Source organism: Lytechinus pictus, chromosome 15, assembly GCF_037042905.1.
Source record: "Lytechinus pictus isolate F3 Inbred chromosome 15, Lp3.0, whole genome shotgun sequence".
Lineage (NCBI taxonomy): Eukaryota > Metazoa > Echinodermata > Echinoidea > Temnopleuroida > Toxopneustidae > Lytechinus > Lytechinus pictus.
The window spans coordinates 28,662,087-28,683,518 of record NC_087259.1 but is presented as its reverse complement, the minus strand read 5'-3'; the positions used below and the strand labels follow the sequence as shown (position 1 = coordinate 28,683,518).

Genomic DNA, 21,432 nt, shown 5'->3' with positions numbered 1-21,432 from the left:
GGTTCCCATGGTGATAATGGTGATAATGATGATGAGGATGATGATAATAGTGATGATGAAGATGAAGATTATGAAGAAAATGATAATGGTGATAAGGATAGTGATGATGATGGTGATACTAATGTTGATAATGATGACATAATTGAGGTTGAAGATGGTGGTGATGACCTAGATGATTAATACGACAATATACATAAGGTTAATAACAAGGATTATTTAGATGAAATACAAAGTTTACTTACCCCCTTAGAATGTTCATTGTTGAAGTGTGTATTATGAGGGATAGTTCTGAGTAGATCTAAGTTGATTTGACGACGGTATGTTTCTACAGCTGGCGATGTATCACATTGATCACACAGAGATTGGAAATAGTTCTCTCCCTGAAACAAAGAATAAACATGTTAAAGACTGAATCTTGTGGGTGAAACTCCATCCGTAGAACGAGCTCCTTGGGAAGGCGCGCTCGACTATATCATGGTACCTATTTGCTGCAGGGAAGTTGCAATCATAGTTGTGAGTTCATATTTTAATGTTCTGATATTACAATTTAGGGTTAAAGGTACATACATATCATACATTTATACTCAGCTGAGTGCCCCAATCCCCCCCCCCCCCCAAACCAGTGTCCTTCAGCACATTGACAATTTAATCTAATTACTTGACATTAGTAACAATAAATTGTAATACTTGAATACCAAAGATAGTTTTAAGTGAAAGGTGAAGGTTAGGTGAAAGATTTAAATATGATAGATGGCCTAATCTAAGAATTCGTAAAAAACAACTTGCTCAACTTAGACATGCAAAGATACTATAATTAAATCTCATTTTGATTCATTCTTTCCTGTTCCACATTTAGGAACATGCTATATTCTTTTATTTCTACAAAGTTAAATGATGTGATATTAATTTATAAGTGTGGAATAGGCTTACCTTTCCTTCTTTGATTGTTTTGACTCTATCCATGATAAGCTGTGTCCAAACTTCACTCCGATACTCAGGGGGTACCCCTCCATATACCAAATTATGCATCTCACTCTGTATAGAAATCACAATTAACATTTTCATCAATAACATTATGAAATGAAAAATATTTATGCTTTCTCATACAATCATATCAACTCATTACCTACTTGAACTGTGTGATCCCTATTCAAAGCCTATGGAGATTACAAATATCAGTACTCAACAGGTTAAGATTGTGATATGATTCTTGGATCATGGTATTAAAAAGAAATATGATTCATCAATTCTAGTGGTTATTTTGCTTTAACTACAAAATAACAAACTATGCAAGTCACCCAAGTTTTATTTGGATGTGAGTGTGTTAATTATTTTCTATTTCATATGAATATTTGCAATGCTCTCAAATTATCATGGCTTAAGCAGTTTGAGAGATAAAATAAAAATGGAGAAAAAAGGGGGTCGGCAAACAAAAAGGTGTATCATTATCATTTCATTTATTCATTTACTTACTTATTTACTTACTTACCGTAAGTAACGGTCTATTAACCGCACCTTTTTCTCGGCGGGATAGAAGCAAAAGTCGGGGGTGCGGTTTATCCACGGTGACGGGTCTGAGCTAGCCCGTCGTAACCCTTCCCGAACCATTTCACAACACATTGAGTGGCCGGGCGTAGCCGCCCAGGGCAATGTCGTTTAGAGGGGTATGAGCCGCGGGTAATGAGAAGCGATTATTACTATTTTATCAAATATTGTCCATAACAAAGGCACCAATCTTCATGACACTAATTTCGACTTTTATTCTCGGTTCAAAGCAGCGAAGTTCCCTGGCTAAGTTCAAAGAGAAGCCAAGCATACTCGGTAATATTTTGTCACAGCTGAGCAAGCGCGAGAGTTGAGTTAGCTGAGCTAGTTTGCGTTGTATTGTGGTTTAATAGTGCGACTTACATGTAAGCTGCCGCTATTCTTTTTAACCCTCGATCCCCTCCAAAGTCCCGTTTCGCGCCAGCTTATTTTTTCTTTCCCGTTTGCTTTTCATAAGATACCATGTACACCACGCAACGAGAGAGACGGCACGAAGCCGTCAAAACAACTGTAAAAAATGCCAATTTATTTGTTTCTTGAACCTTCCTGTAATCCTGTATCCAAAATTCATGCTAAGACATTGAATGCTAGACAAATTCTGAAAGTGATTGTGAGTTTGTGATGCAAGAAATGTGAATGTTTCTTCCTCATATGGCGGGAAAGACACAGATCATTATGTGATAAGATGTACTGGTACCGTATCGTAGTTTGCAATGTACAAGAACGGCAGTGCTGTGTGTGTGTACACTGTGACTGTGAGGTGAGTGAGTGTGTAAGTGGCCAATATTGTCGGGACCTTTCTTTCTTGCAAACATTTGTAGATGAATAGATCAAGAACAGCAGATTTCCGCATACCGGTATTCTCTTTGGATACTTTGAAATCTTAAACTTAGTTTTTGTTTCTTCGTACCTCAAATATGATGTGAGGATTTTTTTTTTTTTTTTTAGTCCAAAGTTGGGGGTGCGGTTAATCTACGGGTGCGGTTTATAGTCCGTTACTTACGGTACTTACCTTACTAAATTACTCACTCACTCATTCATTTAATTAATCAATTTTTATTTTATTTTATTTATTTTATTATTATTATTTTTTTTTTTGGGGGGGGGGTTTGTTCACATATAAATATGATTTATATAACCAATATGGGACTAGAACTCAGATTGGGGTACAAGAATATCGCCCTACCTGATGATCAACAAAGTTGTGATCATGTTTCTGTATGTATGCCTCCCATGCTTTCCGATGTTCAGATTCTTTCTGTGGATGAGATCATTAAAGATGAATATGATAATATACAATGAATGGTACGAGCAGGATGACTCAGCAGTGTAGGATATATAGCCGGATTAAACATAATAGTTTTGAGGGGGCCACTATTGTGCACAAACAATAGGGTCCTTGAATTTGTCTCATATTTAACCCGACTAGATCTGCCACTTAATCAATGTCCCTAGTATGCACTTAAAAGAACATAATCTCAACAGAGGGCTTTTTCATTCAAGTTAAAACAAAGTTTGTTTGGGTGAACATGGCCTTTAATACATTACAATACTCTGCAATAGAAAGAACATACTGTTGTTGCCAATTTGAAGAATGAAAACTGATCAAATAAGACTTAATAAATAAACATCTCCATCACTGACATGAAATACTAAAAAAATTTGCTTTGCCCAATTGACCTTGGGCTGTGCCGCACCAGATCGACGAGGCTCTATCCCTTTAATCATTGAACGCCAAACAGGGTAGCAGCAACTCCCATCTTTTAACGTCGTTTGTTCTAACGTGGCTGGGGTTTGAACTCCCGACCTCCTGGTTGTGAGACAGACGCTCTACCAACTGAGCCAACACACCCGTAACAAACCTTGAATTAAATGAGATTTTATTTTAACAAAAAATGATGCTATGCCCATGCCACTGATAATACAGCTTTTGCCAATTTGACGAATCTAATTTGATCAAATAAGGCATTTCTAAATCTGTTACAGAGAAACTATGGATTTAATCAAACATCTAAAAAATCATGAATCAAAATTCAAACTCACTGAAAAGTATTCCACAAATTCCATGAATTTAAATAGATTTGATGGAAATGAAATGAATAAATTTTGTTCCTACCCTTGAGTATCCTTGGATATGTCTATCAAGTAGATGACAGACTTGATGGAATAGGAGAGGTTGATTGTTATGATACTGTTGAAATCCATACTGATCAGCGATCCCTTCTGACATCGCTACCCTGTAATATAACCATCATAATGGTATCAATGGCAAGTTATGAGTTGAGTAAGTATCCTTGTGACTAACTATTGTATGCTGTAGAAATAGTGCTGTTTGATTTGGTGGGAGAAAATTGCAATACAGTTATAAATTTGCAACTGATGATGAATGATTTTTATGAAACATTGTCCTGGTGTTTGGGAGTTATGTTGAAGGAGGTTGTAACTCCTGACATGGGTAAAAACAAACAATCACCATTAACATCATTATCATTGTTGTGGTCTCTGTCATAATCATCATCATCATCATCATCACTGTTGTCATCATTGTTGTCATCATCATCATCATCATTATCATCATCATCATCATCATCATCATCATCATCACCATCATGATCATCACCATAATCATTGTTGTCATCATTGTTGTCATCATCATCATGATCATCATCATGATCATCAACATCACCACCACCACCACCACCACCATGAAAACCACCATGACCACCACAATCACCATCATCATCTAGTTATTCATTACCTGATATTAGAATATTTTACTCACCTTGGATCTGGGAGAGTGACATCTTTCTGTCTTGCACTATCATACATCTCTAGGAATCTCTTGTATTTCTGCAGGAAACAGAATATACACAAGGAAACTCAGTATTTCAAATATTCTAAATTGACAAGAATTGCACTGAAGAACCCCTAACTACTTTCTCTACAGAATATTTATTCACTTTCCTGTTTTCTTCATGAAATGTGATAATTTACTCTTGATTCATTTTTAGTGAGCAAAATGTTGAACTTTGCAGAGGAAAAAAATATGACTCCAGCAATCAACTAAATATGGAATTGATCTTCGAGGCATTTTGTCATGTTAAGGTTTCAGACTTTATATACATAATAGAGCTCCATAAGGACAAACTTTTTGTTATATTCAGTACACTATTATAATGAAAAGGATGATACTTACTGGATCCGACCAGTCTAGCCTCATTGGAATGTTATCCTTATGGTCCAGTGATGTGACCTCTACATGACAGGTCATAAGGTGAATGAACTCTCGTTTACATTTAGACAGCTCAGCATCCATGTGGGCTATTCTCCTATTCATGAAAAAAAAAAAAGTATTGCCATTAACAAAGTACATTATTGTATTCATCTAGCCATTCCTAGATTTGACAGCTATACTCACTGTTCCAGTCAACATAATTCAACAAGTGTGTCTCCACGCAAAGACTAGCACATACAAAACTTGCTGTTTCAATTCAGGAGGGCCTTCTTTACACAAGGCATGAGTAGGCTGCAATTAAGACCCTTTACTCGAGTGAAGGGTTTGCACAGCGGACTAGCCATGGAGTGTGAGCTAATGACTTACAGTGTACTTCACAATATGAGCCGATATGTGCATTACATAAAGAGCATTAAATAATGTTCGTTTGTCATGGCACTCTTTCACACTGACGAAGATAAGCATAAGAATGCTATCAAACTCTCAACAAAGGCTGATCATAATTTTGTTTTTATATCACCTCATCCCATTAAAATGATCAATCATTTCACCCAGTACTTATGTGAATCCCTGCACAACAAAAAGCTGTTCTGCCAAATTCCTACAGGAGTTACCATAAACAGAAACAGAAACTTGGCCAGTTGAGAGAACTACTACCCCCCCATCATCCTTGACTACAACATCTACTAACTTACCATTGCATGCCTTCCATCTTGGCCCTAGCTCCACATTTGAGTCCAGCTTAGACTACCCAAACTCCTCTGCCTCTACCCCCTTGGCCAATTGAGAGTACTACCCCCCCCCCTTCCCCATTCCCCTTGACCACATCACCTAACAACTTACCTTTGCATGCCTTCCATCTTGGCCCTAGCTCTGCATTTAAGTCCAGCTTGTTTCCTGACCTCCGAGTTGAGAAAGACATTCTGTTCTTGGTACATCTTGAGAGTATCTTGAAGATCAAGGACGTTCCTTCTAGCCGTCTTCAAATCCTCCTCGTTCAACAGGTCCCTAAAAAATTCAATCAAATCAGTCTCATCAATGATAGGAGGTACAATTTACCCACATCTTGCCGCACTAAACCCGGGTGAGGTGAATGGGTATCAAGCAGGATTCATTTCTTAAATACACAGCACTGGAAACAGCGGCTCAAAAGTTAGGGTAGGTAATAATAGTGAAACTCTAAATAGATATATTTCTAGATGGATGGCAATATATAAATGCCCATTATCATATGTATATACTGGTTATAAAAGTATAAAAGCAAAAAAGAGTAAGCAAGTAAACATTTATCAGTTGAAGTTACTCAACCTTCTCCCATAGGTTGCTGTAAAAAAAAAAATCAAATTCCCCCTTCCCAAAGGGATTAGCATCTGTGTATCATAGGGAAAACTGCAGCTGAAACTGGGAGTCAGCGACATTTTACAGGCGACAAAGATAGCCTGCAATCTTTCCATATTTTGATCAGTGCCTGTCAACACTGTGGAACTACATGTATGGAACATTTGGCACATGATTTTTCTGTGAGAGAAAACATTCTCATTTAAATGGAGGAACATTGTTTCAAAAGTAGATACATGTACTCTACTTGGACATATTTTGACAATAGACACGAATCTTCTATAAATGCATGAACCTAATTATTACTTTGAACTCATACAAATAATAAACTCCTTGGCACTATCTCTCTGCATAATTTCTTCTAATGTATTTCAGAGTACTTACCTGCTAAGATGCTGTACCTGTTCCAATTGTCCTAGTTTATCATCCAATCTCATGATGTCCTGCTCTCTCTTCTTTAACATCTGCTGGTATGTTGTCTCTCGGTTCATTGCACTTTTTAACTTCCTCTGATTTTCTCTGGAAAAGGAGAAATAGTATCCAAAAAAAAAGAGAAAGAAATATTACATTTTTAATATGCAAGTCATCTTTTAAATTACCAATAAGGAGTTATAGTCATTATATGAAAATAATAGAGACTACTAATATTACATGTTAACTTTTGATATGATTCATTGCACCTTTTTGCTTCCTCTGAGTTTCTCTGGAAAAGGAGAATAGTAAACAAATATTACACCATAAATAAAATTTCATCTTTGAATAACTTTTTCAGTTGATGCAGCTTGACACCAATTTAATACAGATATTCCAAGTCCTAAGCTTGATTTGTCTTATACATACGGCGCTATGGCTAATAAGGTCTTAAAGATGCCACAGATCAATGTATACGCTTATATCTTCTCCTTTCTCACAACCTGTAACTATTGTCAATTATTTCAGGAAAATTGAATTAAGTATACATATTTCTAGAGGATTGGGCAAATGATAGTACATACTTACATTGTGTGTCAGAAATGGCAATTTAAAAATATTTAGGAGCAATGCATCACAAATTTCTTTTAAAAATTTGGTTTTTTTATAAAGCGTCCAAACATAAGAACCCTCATCCTACAATGGTATACTTACACTTCTTCTTCCCAAGAGGCCAGTAATCTAAGTTCCATGCTTCCCAACTTTCCAGTCTTCCCAAAGAATTGGATTAACTTTCAGTATTTTAGGAGGCTTGGAGAAATAATACTACAACAATGGAATACTTACATCTTCTCTTCTCTAACCTGAACATAAGTGTCTCTTTGTTCCAATATTCAAAAGAATTGGATTAAGTATTGGTATTCCAGGAGGCTTCGAGAAATTATATTACAACAATGGAAGACTTACATCTTCTCTTCTCTAAGCTAAACATAAGTGTTTCTTTGTTCCATTCTTAACAAAGAATTGGATTAGGTATTGGTATATCAAGATACTTGGACAAGTAAAAGTATATAACAGTGGAATACTTACATCTTCTCTTCCCTGGCAGCCTGTAATCTAAGTATAAGTGTCTCTTTGTCCAATTCTTCCAGGTCATCTTCTGTTCCTGCATCACTAGTACTCTCAACGTCTCCATCCTCTTCAGTCTTAGATTCTTCGAACACCATACTACTGCAATCAAAAGTTAATATCACAGATTACATCAATACCTCCTACTTAACTCATATTGCTATGCTGTATAAATACAAAACAAGAAATATTATATTTGATCATGCCCAATTCCCTTTCTTTTACATATCACTGCACACCTTTTTTAAGGACATATCTTTTTAAGAATAGAAAATTAACGACTGATAACAAATTTCAGGAGAAAAGCAGCCTGATCTTGACCTAATAAAAGCTGCGTACTTCTCTCATGATAAGAGTCAGTCATTACTAAACATCATATCATATTTATCATGAAGACACCAGACACCAAGGTCATAAAATAGACAGATTGATGATTAAGAACATCATAATAAGAACATCAGCAGTGATTCATTTGACATTTTTCAATTAGTCAGCAAAGAAAGATGAGTAGGAACTTAGTTTCACATATCTAGACATTTTTCATTTCAGGCTATTTGGATAATTTGAAAGCAAGTTTAAATTAGTTGTAACTTGTTTCATTCCTGCAATATGGATACTTTGGGAATCTATCAGTGTATTCATCATAAACTAAATACAAATATAACAAGTTCCAATAAGAATCTACATGTCCTAAAGAGTTAAAGGTATACAGTATTTCAAGTTGAGCTTCAAACTCATCTGTGTACCATCTGTCAAATTTGTGTAGGTTCCTTCATACATGTATTTCTCCCCCAAAGTATTTCATAGTTACATTTTTAAGAAGTCATGATGGTTCAAGAATTTTGCAAGTCTTACTTTACCTTCAAATTTTTGAATGCCTCTTGTTTTATATAATACAAAATATGTGACACATGATAATAAAACTAAAGCAAATTACTTTGACTGTGTGTTTGAAAAACAAAACTATACATTATTGAAATTGCTGCCATATAATAAAAATATATTATTCTGCAGAAAATGTCAATACGTATGGAAAGCTCACAGACTCAAATTTAAAAAGTCAGATAGCTTTCCCCCATAATTTCATCAAACTTTTTATTTGACAGCCATTTGAAAAGTGGATTTTCTTGAGATACACAGTAGAATAATTCCTACACTTACTCTTTATCACTGATGCTATGTTCACTGTTTTCTCTGACGAGTGATAATGATGGTTCTTTGAGATCACTTACTGATCCTATGTCGTCTGTAGATGCTATACTGATTGAACTCCTGATAGACGTTGGTGATAGGTCAGGGGAGTCAGCTGAAAGTATAATTACAACATAAATTGAAAAGAAATGCTTGATTTAGACTTTTACAATGCTCCCTCACTTTTCTCTCTTCTTTCTCTGTTAATAGTACACCATCACATGTCACACATGGGAATTATACTGCATTATCAATACGTTGACAGCCAATCAGAGCTCACATATTTCCTTTTCTGTTTCTTCATTTTAAATTTTGTCTGCATTTATTTATTTGCTCGCTCTTGATAAGTGTAAGTTCAAAAATGTCAAGAATGTCTTTACCAAGCACCATTTCAAAAAAAATTCAAATTACTGAAAACATCATACATTGTGACAGGTGACCTTGATCATTGATCCAGTGAACCTATTTAATTATGGTTATCATCCTTCACACCACCTGCCAAAATCTATTAACACTAATTAATTCCACCAGAACTGAACAAGCCTTTCGTGGAAGTTTGGCCATCTCATTGGTGTTGATGACATCTGATCTCAACACAGGAAGGATACAAGAGAAAGAGAGATCTATCAAGATTTTGCAAAAAAAAATAAAAGAACAAAATCATGAATGCATCACTAATCTAGTCTGCAGGCACAGACCTTTGTTCTTTGCATAGTGCATAATGCAGAGTCTGAGGTAGTAAAGACTAGATTCACTATGTACTGTGGCTGCCTCAGACAGGGAGTTTGGCATCTAGTCTTCACTCTAGATATGGTATAATTGGTTAAAGTGTCATATATGAATCTGTGCTTACAGACTACCACTAACCTGGTACAGAACCATTGAAAGAAGCTGTTGGAGTTCCTGGGCTTGGTAAAAGAAACGCTGATGCAAAATCCCTTCTTGCTCCACTCTCCACACTGGTGTCACTCTCAGCACCAGGTGTTATAGCACCCGGTGTATTGAACCCTGATACTACTCCATCAGGTGTAAATGCACCCGGTGTTAATGACCCTGGTGTCGTGACACCTGGTGCTGTAGATCCAGGCAGGGTAGATCTCTTTTCTGTGCTATGTCGTCTGATGGGCGCAGGGGAAGGCTCAGCCGCAAGACCTTTAGTTGGTGTAGCAGCCTGGTTAGGAGTAAAAATAGTCCAAAATTTACAAATACGTGAACATTACATGTCCAACTTATGAATCATAACACGAAAAGGAAGAATACAAAATGTTATCATGGAACTCTGCTGGATAAAATCTTGATCTAGTGGCCAAAAATGAAGTTTAAAGTCCTAAGATTCTGCCAGTAGGCCTACTTGATGATGAGCTACATTACATGTACATTATATATATATGAATCTAAAAGGAATAAAACTCTGACTGAAACTAATACACAAACCTAAAAAGGAAATGCTGACTGGAAAACCCTACAAGTCAAATCCAAGAAAATTGAATGTTTACTCTGAAACACAAGCTAGATCCCACCTTTGGTCTATGGAAATATCATTATAAAAGTTAAAAACTGTCAGGTGTATCAATCTGTTATCCACAAGCTTGGCATCCACTTATAACATATCTGAATTTATTTACAATACTTAAATATGTGTTCATATGTATGTGTAAATTACAGGGAATCCAACAGATCTTTATCATAAGGGATTTAATACAATTTTTTTAGTTGCAAATATACATGTATGGACATTGCAATATTCATCTAAAAATTGTGAATTTATACAATTATAGGTTTAAAACTTTCAGGGGCAGGGTGGTTACAATTTTAGCAAAATTGAATTATGAAAATAAGAAACTTGTATATATGGGTTACTTTTAATCATATACATGTTTAAGTTGACAACAAGTTATAGTATCTGGGGAATATAAAGATAAATCTGGTTTAATATTAATATTCAACCCCCCCCCAAAAAAAGATATATTTGAATGGTCGGTTCATGTATACAATAACCGTTCAATTTCCTTGTTAAAGAATTAAAATATACTTTGTAAATAGTACAACAATTTAAAGTGCTTCATTAAAAACTGTTACTGGTTTCAGATCTTTTGGGGTGATAAAAAAAATGCTCTGAACTATCACCATCTGTAAGCTGTCTTGAAACCTAAAATATGATTTAATTATGGTATGTCCCATTACCAAGTTCTGGTTTTATAATTTGTTGCATAAACATCCTGTCATGAATCAAATAGAAACCTATTGAAAATATCAACAAAGGTAATTATCAAGTCAAATCTAAACACTTCTAAACCGCCAGGAAATTAAGAAAAAAGGGGGAAAGCAATCCATCTTGAAATGACCAATGTTCATATGTTAAATCAATACAAGAGTAGATGATTTCATAAAGAATTCCGAAAGAGACATTACATATTTCAAATGTGATTATAGAGTAAAATCAAAACACTTTTAAACCAACAGGAAGTAGGAAGAATAAAAAGGGGGAAGCAATCCAATATGAGATGACCAATGCTTATAAGTTAGATCAATTAAAGAGTAGATGATTTCAAAAAGAATCCCAAAATAGGGCTGTTACATTTTTCAAAGTGATTATGGAGTATAATCTAAACTTCCCAAAGAGAATGCCAGGAAATCATACCTAAAACAGCCTATGACCATTAATGACCAATATCTATAAATGTAATGACAAGGACAGATATTGCACACAAGGCATTTCATGTGTAGTAGATACATTTTTCAATGCCTTTTTTTCTTTAAATACTAGGAAATTGCACAAACTTATTCTGAACTAAAAAAAAAAAATTCTCCAGAGGATATCTATGTAGTGCAGTCAGCTTTAATACATATAATTCAATGCATGCTTCTACATGAGAAATATTCTTAGTAATTGTTAACCATTAGAAAAAGGGAATTTATTTAAATCTATTCCACAGCTTACAAGTACAATTATGGGGGTAGCTGCAAAGATATACCATTCCTTCCAGCATGCTTCCAAGTGAGAAATATCTGAAGCCATCGAAAACTATTAAAAATGGTTCAAAACAATAGAAACAAATTTTTCTCATTTTAAACTTTTATTAAAACCATCTTTATGTAAGGGTAGACTTGCCCTTTAATAATAAGTCCAAAGTGTCAGTGTATGTGTTGTACTTACCACGATGGGTTTATGAGAGAATGACTTGGGAACTGTCCTCTCTTTCCTCGTTGTAATAAACTGATCACGCACTTCCTATTAATAGGAGAAATAGAGGAAGAAATACAGTGGTTCAATAAAATTGATCTCATTTCTTGGGGAATCATATCGTAATAAAGATAAATGAATGTATCTGCAGTAAACACTGATTTCATGAGAAAGTCTGAAAAACCATGGTTAATTGTCCCTGACACCGTTCTCACTACCGTCCTAAAACTAGTTTACCAGTATTGGAAACTAGTTTAACGTGTAATGAGAACAGTCGAAGTGGTCTTGGAAGCGATCTTCCAAACCAGTTCAGAAAACCATCTCGCGATGTAGTTTTGAAGATTGCTTTGCCTCGTTAAAGTGGTTTAGCGTAAGTGACACAACCTTTCTTCGGGAAGTGATCTTCACACATTTCGAGCGCGCGACTCCACTCACTGTATGTGGAATGCCTACACTGCGGTTTCGAATTTCACATGAAATATGTCACCCCACCGAGTGTTCCCATAGCAACAAGACCGCATTACGTGAAATGGTTTTGAAAACCACTTTTGAGTGATCAAATGGGAACGCTAGCAAAGCGATCTTCCAAACTGGTTTCCTGAACCGGTTTCCAGTAAACCAGTTTTAGAAAGTACAATGAGAACGGTGTCTTTGATTTCAAATTGCTCTATTATTTGATTTAGATGAAATGATGCCTTGTCTGATTTATATATCATGTCTTCTGATGTTATATTGTTTTTGTATTATGTTCACATGTAAAATATGTAAAATAAAGTCAAATTCAAAGATAGGTAGATCAATTGTGGGAATTCATTCAATACACAAGGTGCAGCAGCAACAAGGCAGTTGTCATCAGCTTTGCTTTTTTTTTCAATGTTTGCCCAGATGGAGAATGCTGAGAAAGAGAATCTCTGATGACTGTTGGACTGCTGATGAAATCTTTGACCTAAAGGCTGTGTTCAAGCAATTATTTACAATGTACATGTACACCCGAACTGAAGTTTTAATAAGACCATTAGTTCAATATTCAATATGTAACATTCAAGCAATTTTTCTTTTTTCATTGGTCAGATTTGTAAAAAATTCCCTTTAAATTTGTGTTGTTCAATACATGATAACGTTCAAGCTATTTTTGTTTTTATTGGTCAGAATAATTGCACATAATTCCCTTTAAATTTCTGACATGGTTGCGGGACAAATGTAAGAAATTCTCATGATTTGAGAAGCAATCAATACCTGTGAAGATGTCAGCTTCAGGATTTGAAATTATTCAAGGTCTGGGGTAGCCTACTTATTGGCATCAATGCCCCTCTTATAAGCCTTGTTTTTGTGTCTTTTTAATTTTCCCCATTTGTGTTGTTTTATGAAAATTGGGCCCTTTAAAAAGGTGGCCTTGCCCCCAAAAATATCAAAATTCAAGGTCTTCTGCTTACTTATATAAATATAAGTGTTGAAATGCTCTTGAATCATAAGTGAATTTTCTTGAACTTGCACACATTGCAAGCAAACATTTGTAATCAGACCCAGGGTAAAATCCATGGGAGGGGCTGAGCGGGCCTTGCCGCCCCCTTTCATTTTGCTTGTAAATTTTAGGGGGCAAGTACTTCTATGGTAGTGACCTGTGACCTTACACCACTTCATTTTGTCAATCCTGAATCCATTCCCAATAAGAACCACATCAATTGTTTAATCCATATCATCAGCATCTTCTTTGATATCATTTTTAAATTAGTCTACCAATTACTTGATCATAATTCATAAACCAAGAAACATCCACATGGAGTCGCAAATAATCATCATTCCAATCATTTCATGACCTCAGAAATTAATTATGATTTGAGGATTCAACCCATCTGGTAGAAACATGAGTACAGACCTGGGCCCCGTCTAACAAACAGTTGTGATTGATCCGATCAATAGTAACTATGGATGGCCAGCAACGTCAACATATAAAATGCATGTTTGGTCCAAAAAAAATTTCTAGATATGATGCATATTTATAAATTCATCGATTTTCTTGACAATTTGGTGTGTTCTCCTTTGTTTACAAAGGACATTTTGCAAATTTCCTGTAGAAAGTTATGACACTGTTGGATTTCCATAGAATTACGATTGATTGGATTAATCGTAATTCTTTGTAAGACGGGGGGGGGGGGGCCAGAATTGCTCCCTGTGGGCTTTATTAGCCTTTATGAGGATGAGCATAAGATGTCACTTAGCATCATCATATAGGATTCCTCCATCTCAAGGCACTCATGATTTATGGCATATCATACCCCTTTCACATTCATGCCTAACTGGGGTAACTGATGCGGATCAAAACCAAACCAACTGATTTATAGCATATATCCTGTCTGTACTCACATTTCAAAGCAACAAGGCAAGACAGATTCACTTATCTTGATGATTATAATATTTTTTCCTCTGCTTTTCACATCACACTACAGCAATCAAAGCAACTTTACAGGAGTTGGCATCAAATAGCAGATCATGGGATGTGAACATGGTTTACATTAACCTTTAGACTTGGGAACTTGATAATAAGGTCTGAATTATACTTCCAAACTAAACATTATTGCATTGTCACATAGCATCAGTGCAAACACACCCATAATGTGCAAAAGTGAGGATATAATAGTAATCTTGCATCTTCTCGACAGTTGAATATGAGGCTAATAAAACCCTTGGTATTATCATACAAGGTTCCTGTATCTCCAAGCAGCATTATGATTTATGACATTCTATTCCAAGCAAACAGGTAGTCCACTATCATTAGTGGGCCCATATCATATTCTCTAAGCGATATAACACAATATATTTCAGGAAATATTACACAGCTAAGGGATCATTAAAGTGACTAATGTATTCTCCATACACTGCATCCTTTCCAAAATCGTAATCAGAAAATGTTATCTAGAAATATGAAAAAATACTTTTCAAAATGAGCAAACATGCAGTGTTTTTCAAGATCATATGAAGGGCAAAAATGTGCCCCCCCCCCCCATTGAATGATATTCATCTAGGCTTTTTTTCAGTGATAAATATTACATCCCTCATGAAAATCAAAATAGATACAGCCCCATACAGGCTTTTTTATTGTATCTTATATTCAGAGAACATACCAATGGATTGATTTATACCTATGAAACACATAGATTTGCGATAGGAGATGTGACATCAATATTCCTGTACTAATAGGGCCTATTTGTTTAAGAAGACTTGCAAAGCCACTTTATTTACGAAGAAATTCTTGCACGGCATGTACCATCTATTGAGAGAAGGCTCCTTAAAAGACGAAGATGTCACAGACGCTGTGCATGTACATGCATACTGCACACAACATACACACTTCAAACGTCGTCGCATCATTATGCACTGACACATTATTGGTGCGTATTTATCTTACAAGTACATGGAATACTTCTTCCTTGGCTAGGCACGCATCTCAATTCACCTCATACATGTAGTCTATTATTCAAGACAAAATACTCAGCAATGTATATCATTGGATGAAGGATTTATAATACATAGCCTACTTATTCAAGATCTTTACATCTTGTAAGTATTGCAGTTTTCCAGTGTTTCTTTAAAAAGAGAATCATCCGGCTTGATGCAAATTTACAGAATAAATGTAACAGATATTTTTTAATGGTTTTCCATCTTGAGGTAAAGACCTACTTGATAATCTTCATGATCATATGATCATCATCATCATCACCATCACCATCATCATCACCAACATCACCATCACCATCACCATCATCATCATCATCATCATCATTATCATCATCATCATCATCATCATCATCATCACCAACATCATCACCATCATCATCATCACAATCACCATCATCATCATCATCATCACCATCATCATCACCATCATTATCATCATCATCACCGTCACCATCATCATCATCATCATCATCATCATCATGTTCATCATCATGTTCATCGTCTTCATCAACATCACCACCACCATCATCATCGATAATCATCATCATCATCAAATCATTATCTTCATCATTATCATCATCATCATCATCATAATCATCAGCATCATTATCATCATCATCATCATCATTATCACCATCATCATCATCACCATCGACAACAACAACATCATCATCATCATTATCTAGGATGTGAGAACAAAATTTGTGCACCATGATTATATACACAGGCATTCCTTTACTTTTATACTTCACTACAAAATGGGGAGTAAGCACCCAGGCAACTTCACGGTAGTACTGGACAGGCGACAATTAGGTGTAAAACAGCTATGTATAAAACCCAAGGTGAATGCTAATTAACCTTTAAATCATCCCATTTGTATAATTAGGTTTGATATCAAGGTCATGCAATAATATGACCATGCAATGCAATAAAACCTTAATCTCTAGTCAATTAAGAGAGTTAAACTGCAGTGTTCAATATGAAATCATTCTTATAAATGAGTGAGGGATTTATAACAGGTAATACTCACTATATTTTAGAGGATTTAAAGGGAAAGCCTGCCCCAGCAAAAAGTTTGTTTGAATGGAAACAGGAAAGATCAAACTAGCATAATGCTGATAAATTATTCCACTTTTGTTGGCTGAACATGCCATCTATATCTATAAAACAATATATAAGCTAAACAATGTATACATAGGGCAATTATGATATTGTTTCTTTATTTTTACCCTTCATGTAAGTTTCTTGAGAAAATAAACAATTATTGAATCAGTTTCTTTGATATATATTTGACTATCTACCAAACATTGTGAGATACTTACATACATGCATCTGATTTGAAGAGGTAACAATGACCAAAATTATATATACCAGGATATTTTCAAGACCAAGCAAGTTTTCATAATTTACAGGAATTTCTTCCTGATGTGGGCATATGTGAATACACTACTCCCCCTGTGTGGAAATGTTGATGTATTTATCAGTAGCTTCAGATCTGATATGACCTTGACAGAATACAAAACAAGATCATAACACACTTGAACTTCCCTAGGTCAATTCTTATTAGTCTCATTGTTACGAACCCTGTTCTTTCTTACAAATAGAATTCAAAATCAACCTTTCAGATTCAGACCATGGTCGCCTATATAGTTATAGTCCTTTTACTCATTTCTTTTGTCATCACATATGTTGCTATTGTTAAATTGTCTCTAGTAGTGTATACTAATACTTTCAAGATGTTAAGATTTCAGATCAATTTATCAATTACCAGTAATGGCTTTTATGTGGATATTGTTATTCAAAAATGTAAAAAATATAAACACTAATGATGGAGGGTCTTTTGTGATTAAAAAGCCCCCTCCCCCTCACCTATAGTGAGAGATTGGTTTATAGTGCATGGTTAACTCATTTATTTTCCATGTCTTGCCGACAAAATAACAATAAAATGTCTGGAAAGGAAAATTACATTTCATTTTGAAGAAATGGAATAAATCTTTCATTACAAAGGCACACAAATACATGTGAGAGCTCTTTATAGTATTTTCATAAGGATCCTGGTTATGCATTTCAATGCTCTTCATAGTGATAGCCTCCGGGAATTATGAACAACGTTGAGACTAGTTTTTTTTTAATCATGTATCATGCAAGTCAAGGATAAAACCTAATCTAATTTATCTACACTGAAGATACATGTTTCTACTATCCTTCTCGAGTCAATGCATCACGTTCATATCAATATGTATAAATAGTATGCAGCGCTTAAAAACATTTGTATTAAGTGCTATATAAATGTTGCATATATTATTATTATTATAATTTTTTTTCTTTAAAACTCTAAAAATAAGAAATGTTCACATCATTCTTGTCAATGAAAATCTTTGCACAATCTTTTGTTTTAAAATTGAAATATAATGCTCACTGACAACTTTAGTCCAGCCAAGGAATATTCAGGATATCATGATTATTTTTATTCTCCCCTTCCAAGGCAGCCAGGTTTTTGCCACATTGGATATTTTTTAACAGGGGATAATTTTGCTTTACAAATTTGAATAGCATTTTTGGTCATAAGAGAAAAGCTCTCAACTAAGTAATGTGCAGTCCATGTAAAAATATTCTATACAAAAGACGTTATGCATAGCAGTCTTTCAAATATGTGCAGCAAATTGGGATGCGATACCAGGAAAATTAATCCGTTTAATGTCTGTTTTTCTGATTTTTAGTTTCAATAAATAGCATTTCTCTTGCATTTATCATTATCTTAATATGCTTCATAATAACTATGTTAATCATACTCCAAGAAGTGAAAGACTTGTACTTTATTTCAAATTCTGACCTTTCATTCCATTTTATTTTCCCTTGTGCGGAATCAAATGTATTATTACAATCATTATTTGTAATAAATCAAGGGCTGCCTACACAGTCATTGTCAGATTAAATCATAACTAAGCTTGTGTGTATTATGACGGATGAAGTTTGTACCCAGCTATTCAAGAGAGTATCTGAAAGATATTTTCAGGGTTCAATTATCATCTTATAAAAACTTAATTGGAACTGTTCATCTTTATTAATCATCTTTAAACTACATATAGTGACATATATTTTCAAAGCCAGGTGAAACGACTGGCTGAATGCAGTGTCTCACGCACATCCTTCAAGTACGCTTCATTTGCAAGGGTTCTCTGTTCGTTCCCAATGCTCACCGACTGACCTAGTATTTCACGGTTGAATGGATGCAATGAAAGGAGATCGTGTAGATGTGGTGTGTACAGAGACAGGAAGAGAGATGAAAAGAAAGGAAGTTATGAAGAACCCCTTTCACACCTTATTCAATAAGGGTTTGTTTTTACTGAATACAATATAAAAACAAAGTGACCACAGCCTTCACTGGGTGTATTCATACCATCTCAAATAAAAGACAACTTGTGCAGGCATCTAAATAAATCTATATTGCAAATCTGTCTGACCAGACGAGTTCTCATATCTATGAGTCAGGAATAAAAAAAAAATTTGCATATTTTCATCTCACAAAAAAACAAACATTCCTGTAAATGCAAAGTTCTTATAATTTTGAAAAGTAGCAGTACTCACTGATGGTGGGTTATTTTCTTTCAGGGATAGCAAAAAAATAGTTTTCTTTAAAAATTAAATTCCGTTAGGCGTTAGATAGTAATTATATATGTGATTGGGAGGGTGTGAAATGCACTATTTCAACCAGAAACCACAATACAAGATCAGACTGCAAGGTATTGTGATGATCAGGCTGTATCAGTTTCTTATATCCCTGTCTTTGATTATTCTCCAAACCAATTCTGAAAATAAATGGACACTTTGAATGAAAAAAAAAATGTTAAAAATCAAAGACCAAACCCACCTAATCATCATGTCTTACAAACTTTGAAGTTCTCTTGCGAAATGCAGATAAAAATGTCATTGTCTGCTCGTTGAATATTTTCATTTATAACATATCTCAATTTGGGTCAGTCTTTTGAGATTTTAATTCATTGGGATTGATGGAGAGCAAATTCACACAAAATCATATTATTGTAATGATTATTTAGGCAGGCTAGCCTAGTAGGTGTCGAGTCTGCATGAAATAATGAGTTAACGCTTTTGTGACTCCAAACAAATTATAAAAATAAAATACATGGTGAAAAGGGGAAAGATAAACCCGCCATTACAATTTTAAATTTATGATGTCTTCAATAATGCTATAACAAACTTCTTTTTCTGATTGCATGCTTTAATACCAAACAGGTCTTTGAATGGGAGGGACTACTTTATGATATTATGAAAGTGGATATATCATAATCATATTAAATTATATGCATTAATCAGTTTGTGTTAATCAAGGAATCTGAACCAGCTTTCACATTATTGATAAAGGGGATGTCCACCAAAACAAAAAGGTGATATGAACATACAGAGAAAAATCAAAGAAGCATTAACGCTAAATATTTCATCAAAAACAGATGTAAAAAAAATAACAAATTTGTTATAAAGTTTTGTCTAAACATGATGCAGATTGTGAGGTCTAACACCTTGTTTTCTAATAGGGCTACCATATTAATCTGCTTTAGTGTTAATGAATAATTGATTCTGATTGATTCAAGCTTGAGTTTGCGGATGCAATTGTATTCATTGTATGAGGTGTTTCTTGCCATAAATGCAGATAATGTGGGAATACGATAGTATAAAGAGCTTTTTTATAGAAAAAAATCACACCAAATTCAATTTGGTCGTGCCGTTCTATCAATCATCATACAAGCAATATTTTATGCGAATTTATAAATGTACTGTAGATGCTCTCCCTGTGAGGCTTATATGGATAATGTGGTAAGTTGTATTCATTGTATGAGGTGTTTCTTGCCATAAATGCAGATAATGTGGGAAAACGATAGTATAAAGAGCTTTTTTATAGAAAAAAATCACACCAAATTCAATTTGGTCGTGCCGTTCTATCAATCATCATACAAGCAATATTTTATGCGAATTTATAAATGTACTGTTGATGCTCTCCCTGTGAGGCTTATATGGATAATGTGGTAAGTTGGTAACAGTGGGCTCGATTTAATAAAAGATTTATTAATTTATCGGTTTGCCAATTTACATAAAATTCACAACAAATTTAATGTTGGAAGTGGGATTTTATCAATCACCTCTAATACCCCTTTCATATTGCGCCTTTCACCGGCGAACTTCACCGGCGAAGTTCGCCAGCGAAGGGGAAAGTGTCCAGTATGAAAGGTACACAGGAGAACTTCACCGGTGAACTTCTCCACCTCTAGAGGTGGAGAACTTCGCCGGCGAAACTGTTTCACCGGTGAAGTTCGCCGGTGAAAAGGCCAGTATGAAAGCAAACCGGAGAACTTCTCCTCTTTAATGACGTCAGAGGTCAATTTTTTTCTCTCCCAAAGTCCCCTGTACCGAGATTCCGCGCGCGATAGTTGCAAGCTCAGCTGAATGCTATGGCCAAGTAGATACCCTCGAACATTTTTTTTTTTTTACTAACAATATTTATTAAAAAGCACTTTTTACATGTATAAAATGCGCTAAGATATAAAAACAAGGTGATATTGTTTGTTTTTATCGTAATACTTCCAAAATATGTTGTAATTAATTTTTTTGATACCTTTTTGTAATAGGTAAGAAGTAATGTTTACAATTTTCTTTCGTTTGTTCTGCAATCGCCCGTTGACTTTCGCCGGGGAAGAAATGTCAGTGCGAAAGGGTACATTTTTTTCTTCGCCGGGGAAGTGAGGAATGCGAGGCGGAGAAGTTCGCCGGTGAAAAATGAAGAGGGCACTATGAAAGGGGTATAAGTTTTGCGAGCGAGAGTTTATATTATCAATCAATATGGATAATGTGGGTATCAAATCTATAAAGGAGCTATTCATCTATAGGCCTACATAATGTATATAATAAATTCACAGCAAATTAAAATGTG

At 34.9% G+C, this 21,432-nt stretch overlaps 1 protein-coding gene across 1 annotated transcript in view; it reads right to left on the bottom strand.

Moving 5' to 3' along the window:
- The window catches only part of LOC129277540 (uncharacterized), a 29,138-nt gene extending 17,062 nt beyond the window's left edge, over positions 1 to 12,076 (bottom strand). Inside the window, exons 1-12 of the mRNA XM_054913703.2 lie at positions 12,006 to 12,076; positions 9,716 to 10,019; positions 8,819 to 8,963; positions 7,619 to 7,759; positions 6,503 to 6,637; positions 5,624 to 5,788; positions 4,742 to 4,874; positions 4,328 to 4,395; positions 3,662 to 3,782; positions 2,732 to 2,803; positions 931 to 1,035; positions 243 to 380 (exon numbers count right to left, since the gene is read on the bottom strand). Coding sequence (XP_054769678.2) covers positions 243 to 380; positions 931 to 1,035; positions 2,732 to 2,803; positions 3,662 to 3,782; positions 4,328 to 4,395; positions 4,742 to 4,874; positions 5,624 to 5,788; positions 6,503 to 6,637; positions 7,619 to 7,755 — 1,074 coding nt within the window. The 5' untranslated portion in view covers positions 7,756 to 7,759; positions 8,819 to 8,963; positions 9,716 to 10,019; positions 12,006 to 12,076. The remainder of the gene's footprint in view (positions 1 to 242; positions 381 to 930; positions 1,036 to 2,731; positions 2,804 to 3,661; positions 3,783 to 4,327; positions 4,396 to 4,741; positions 4,875 to 5,623; positions 5,789 to 6,502; positions 6,638 to 7,618; positions 7,760 to 8,818; positions 8,964 to 9,715; positions 10,020 to 12,005) is intronic.
- Positions 12,077 to 21,432: the final 9,356 nt, after the last annotated feature.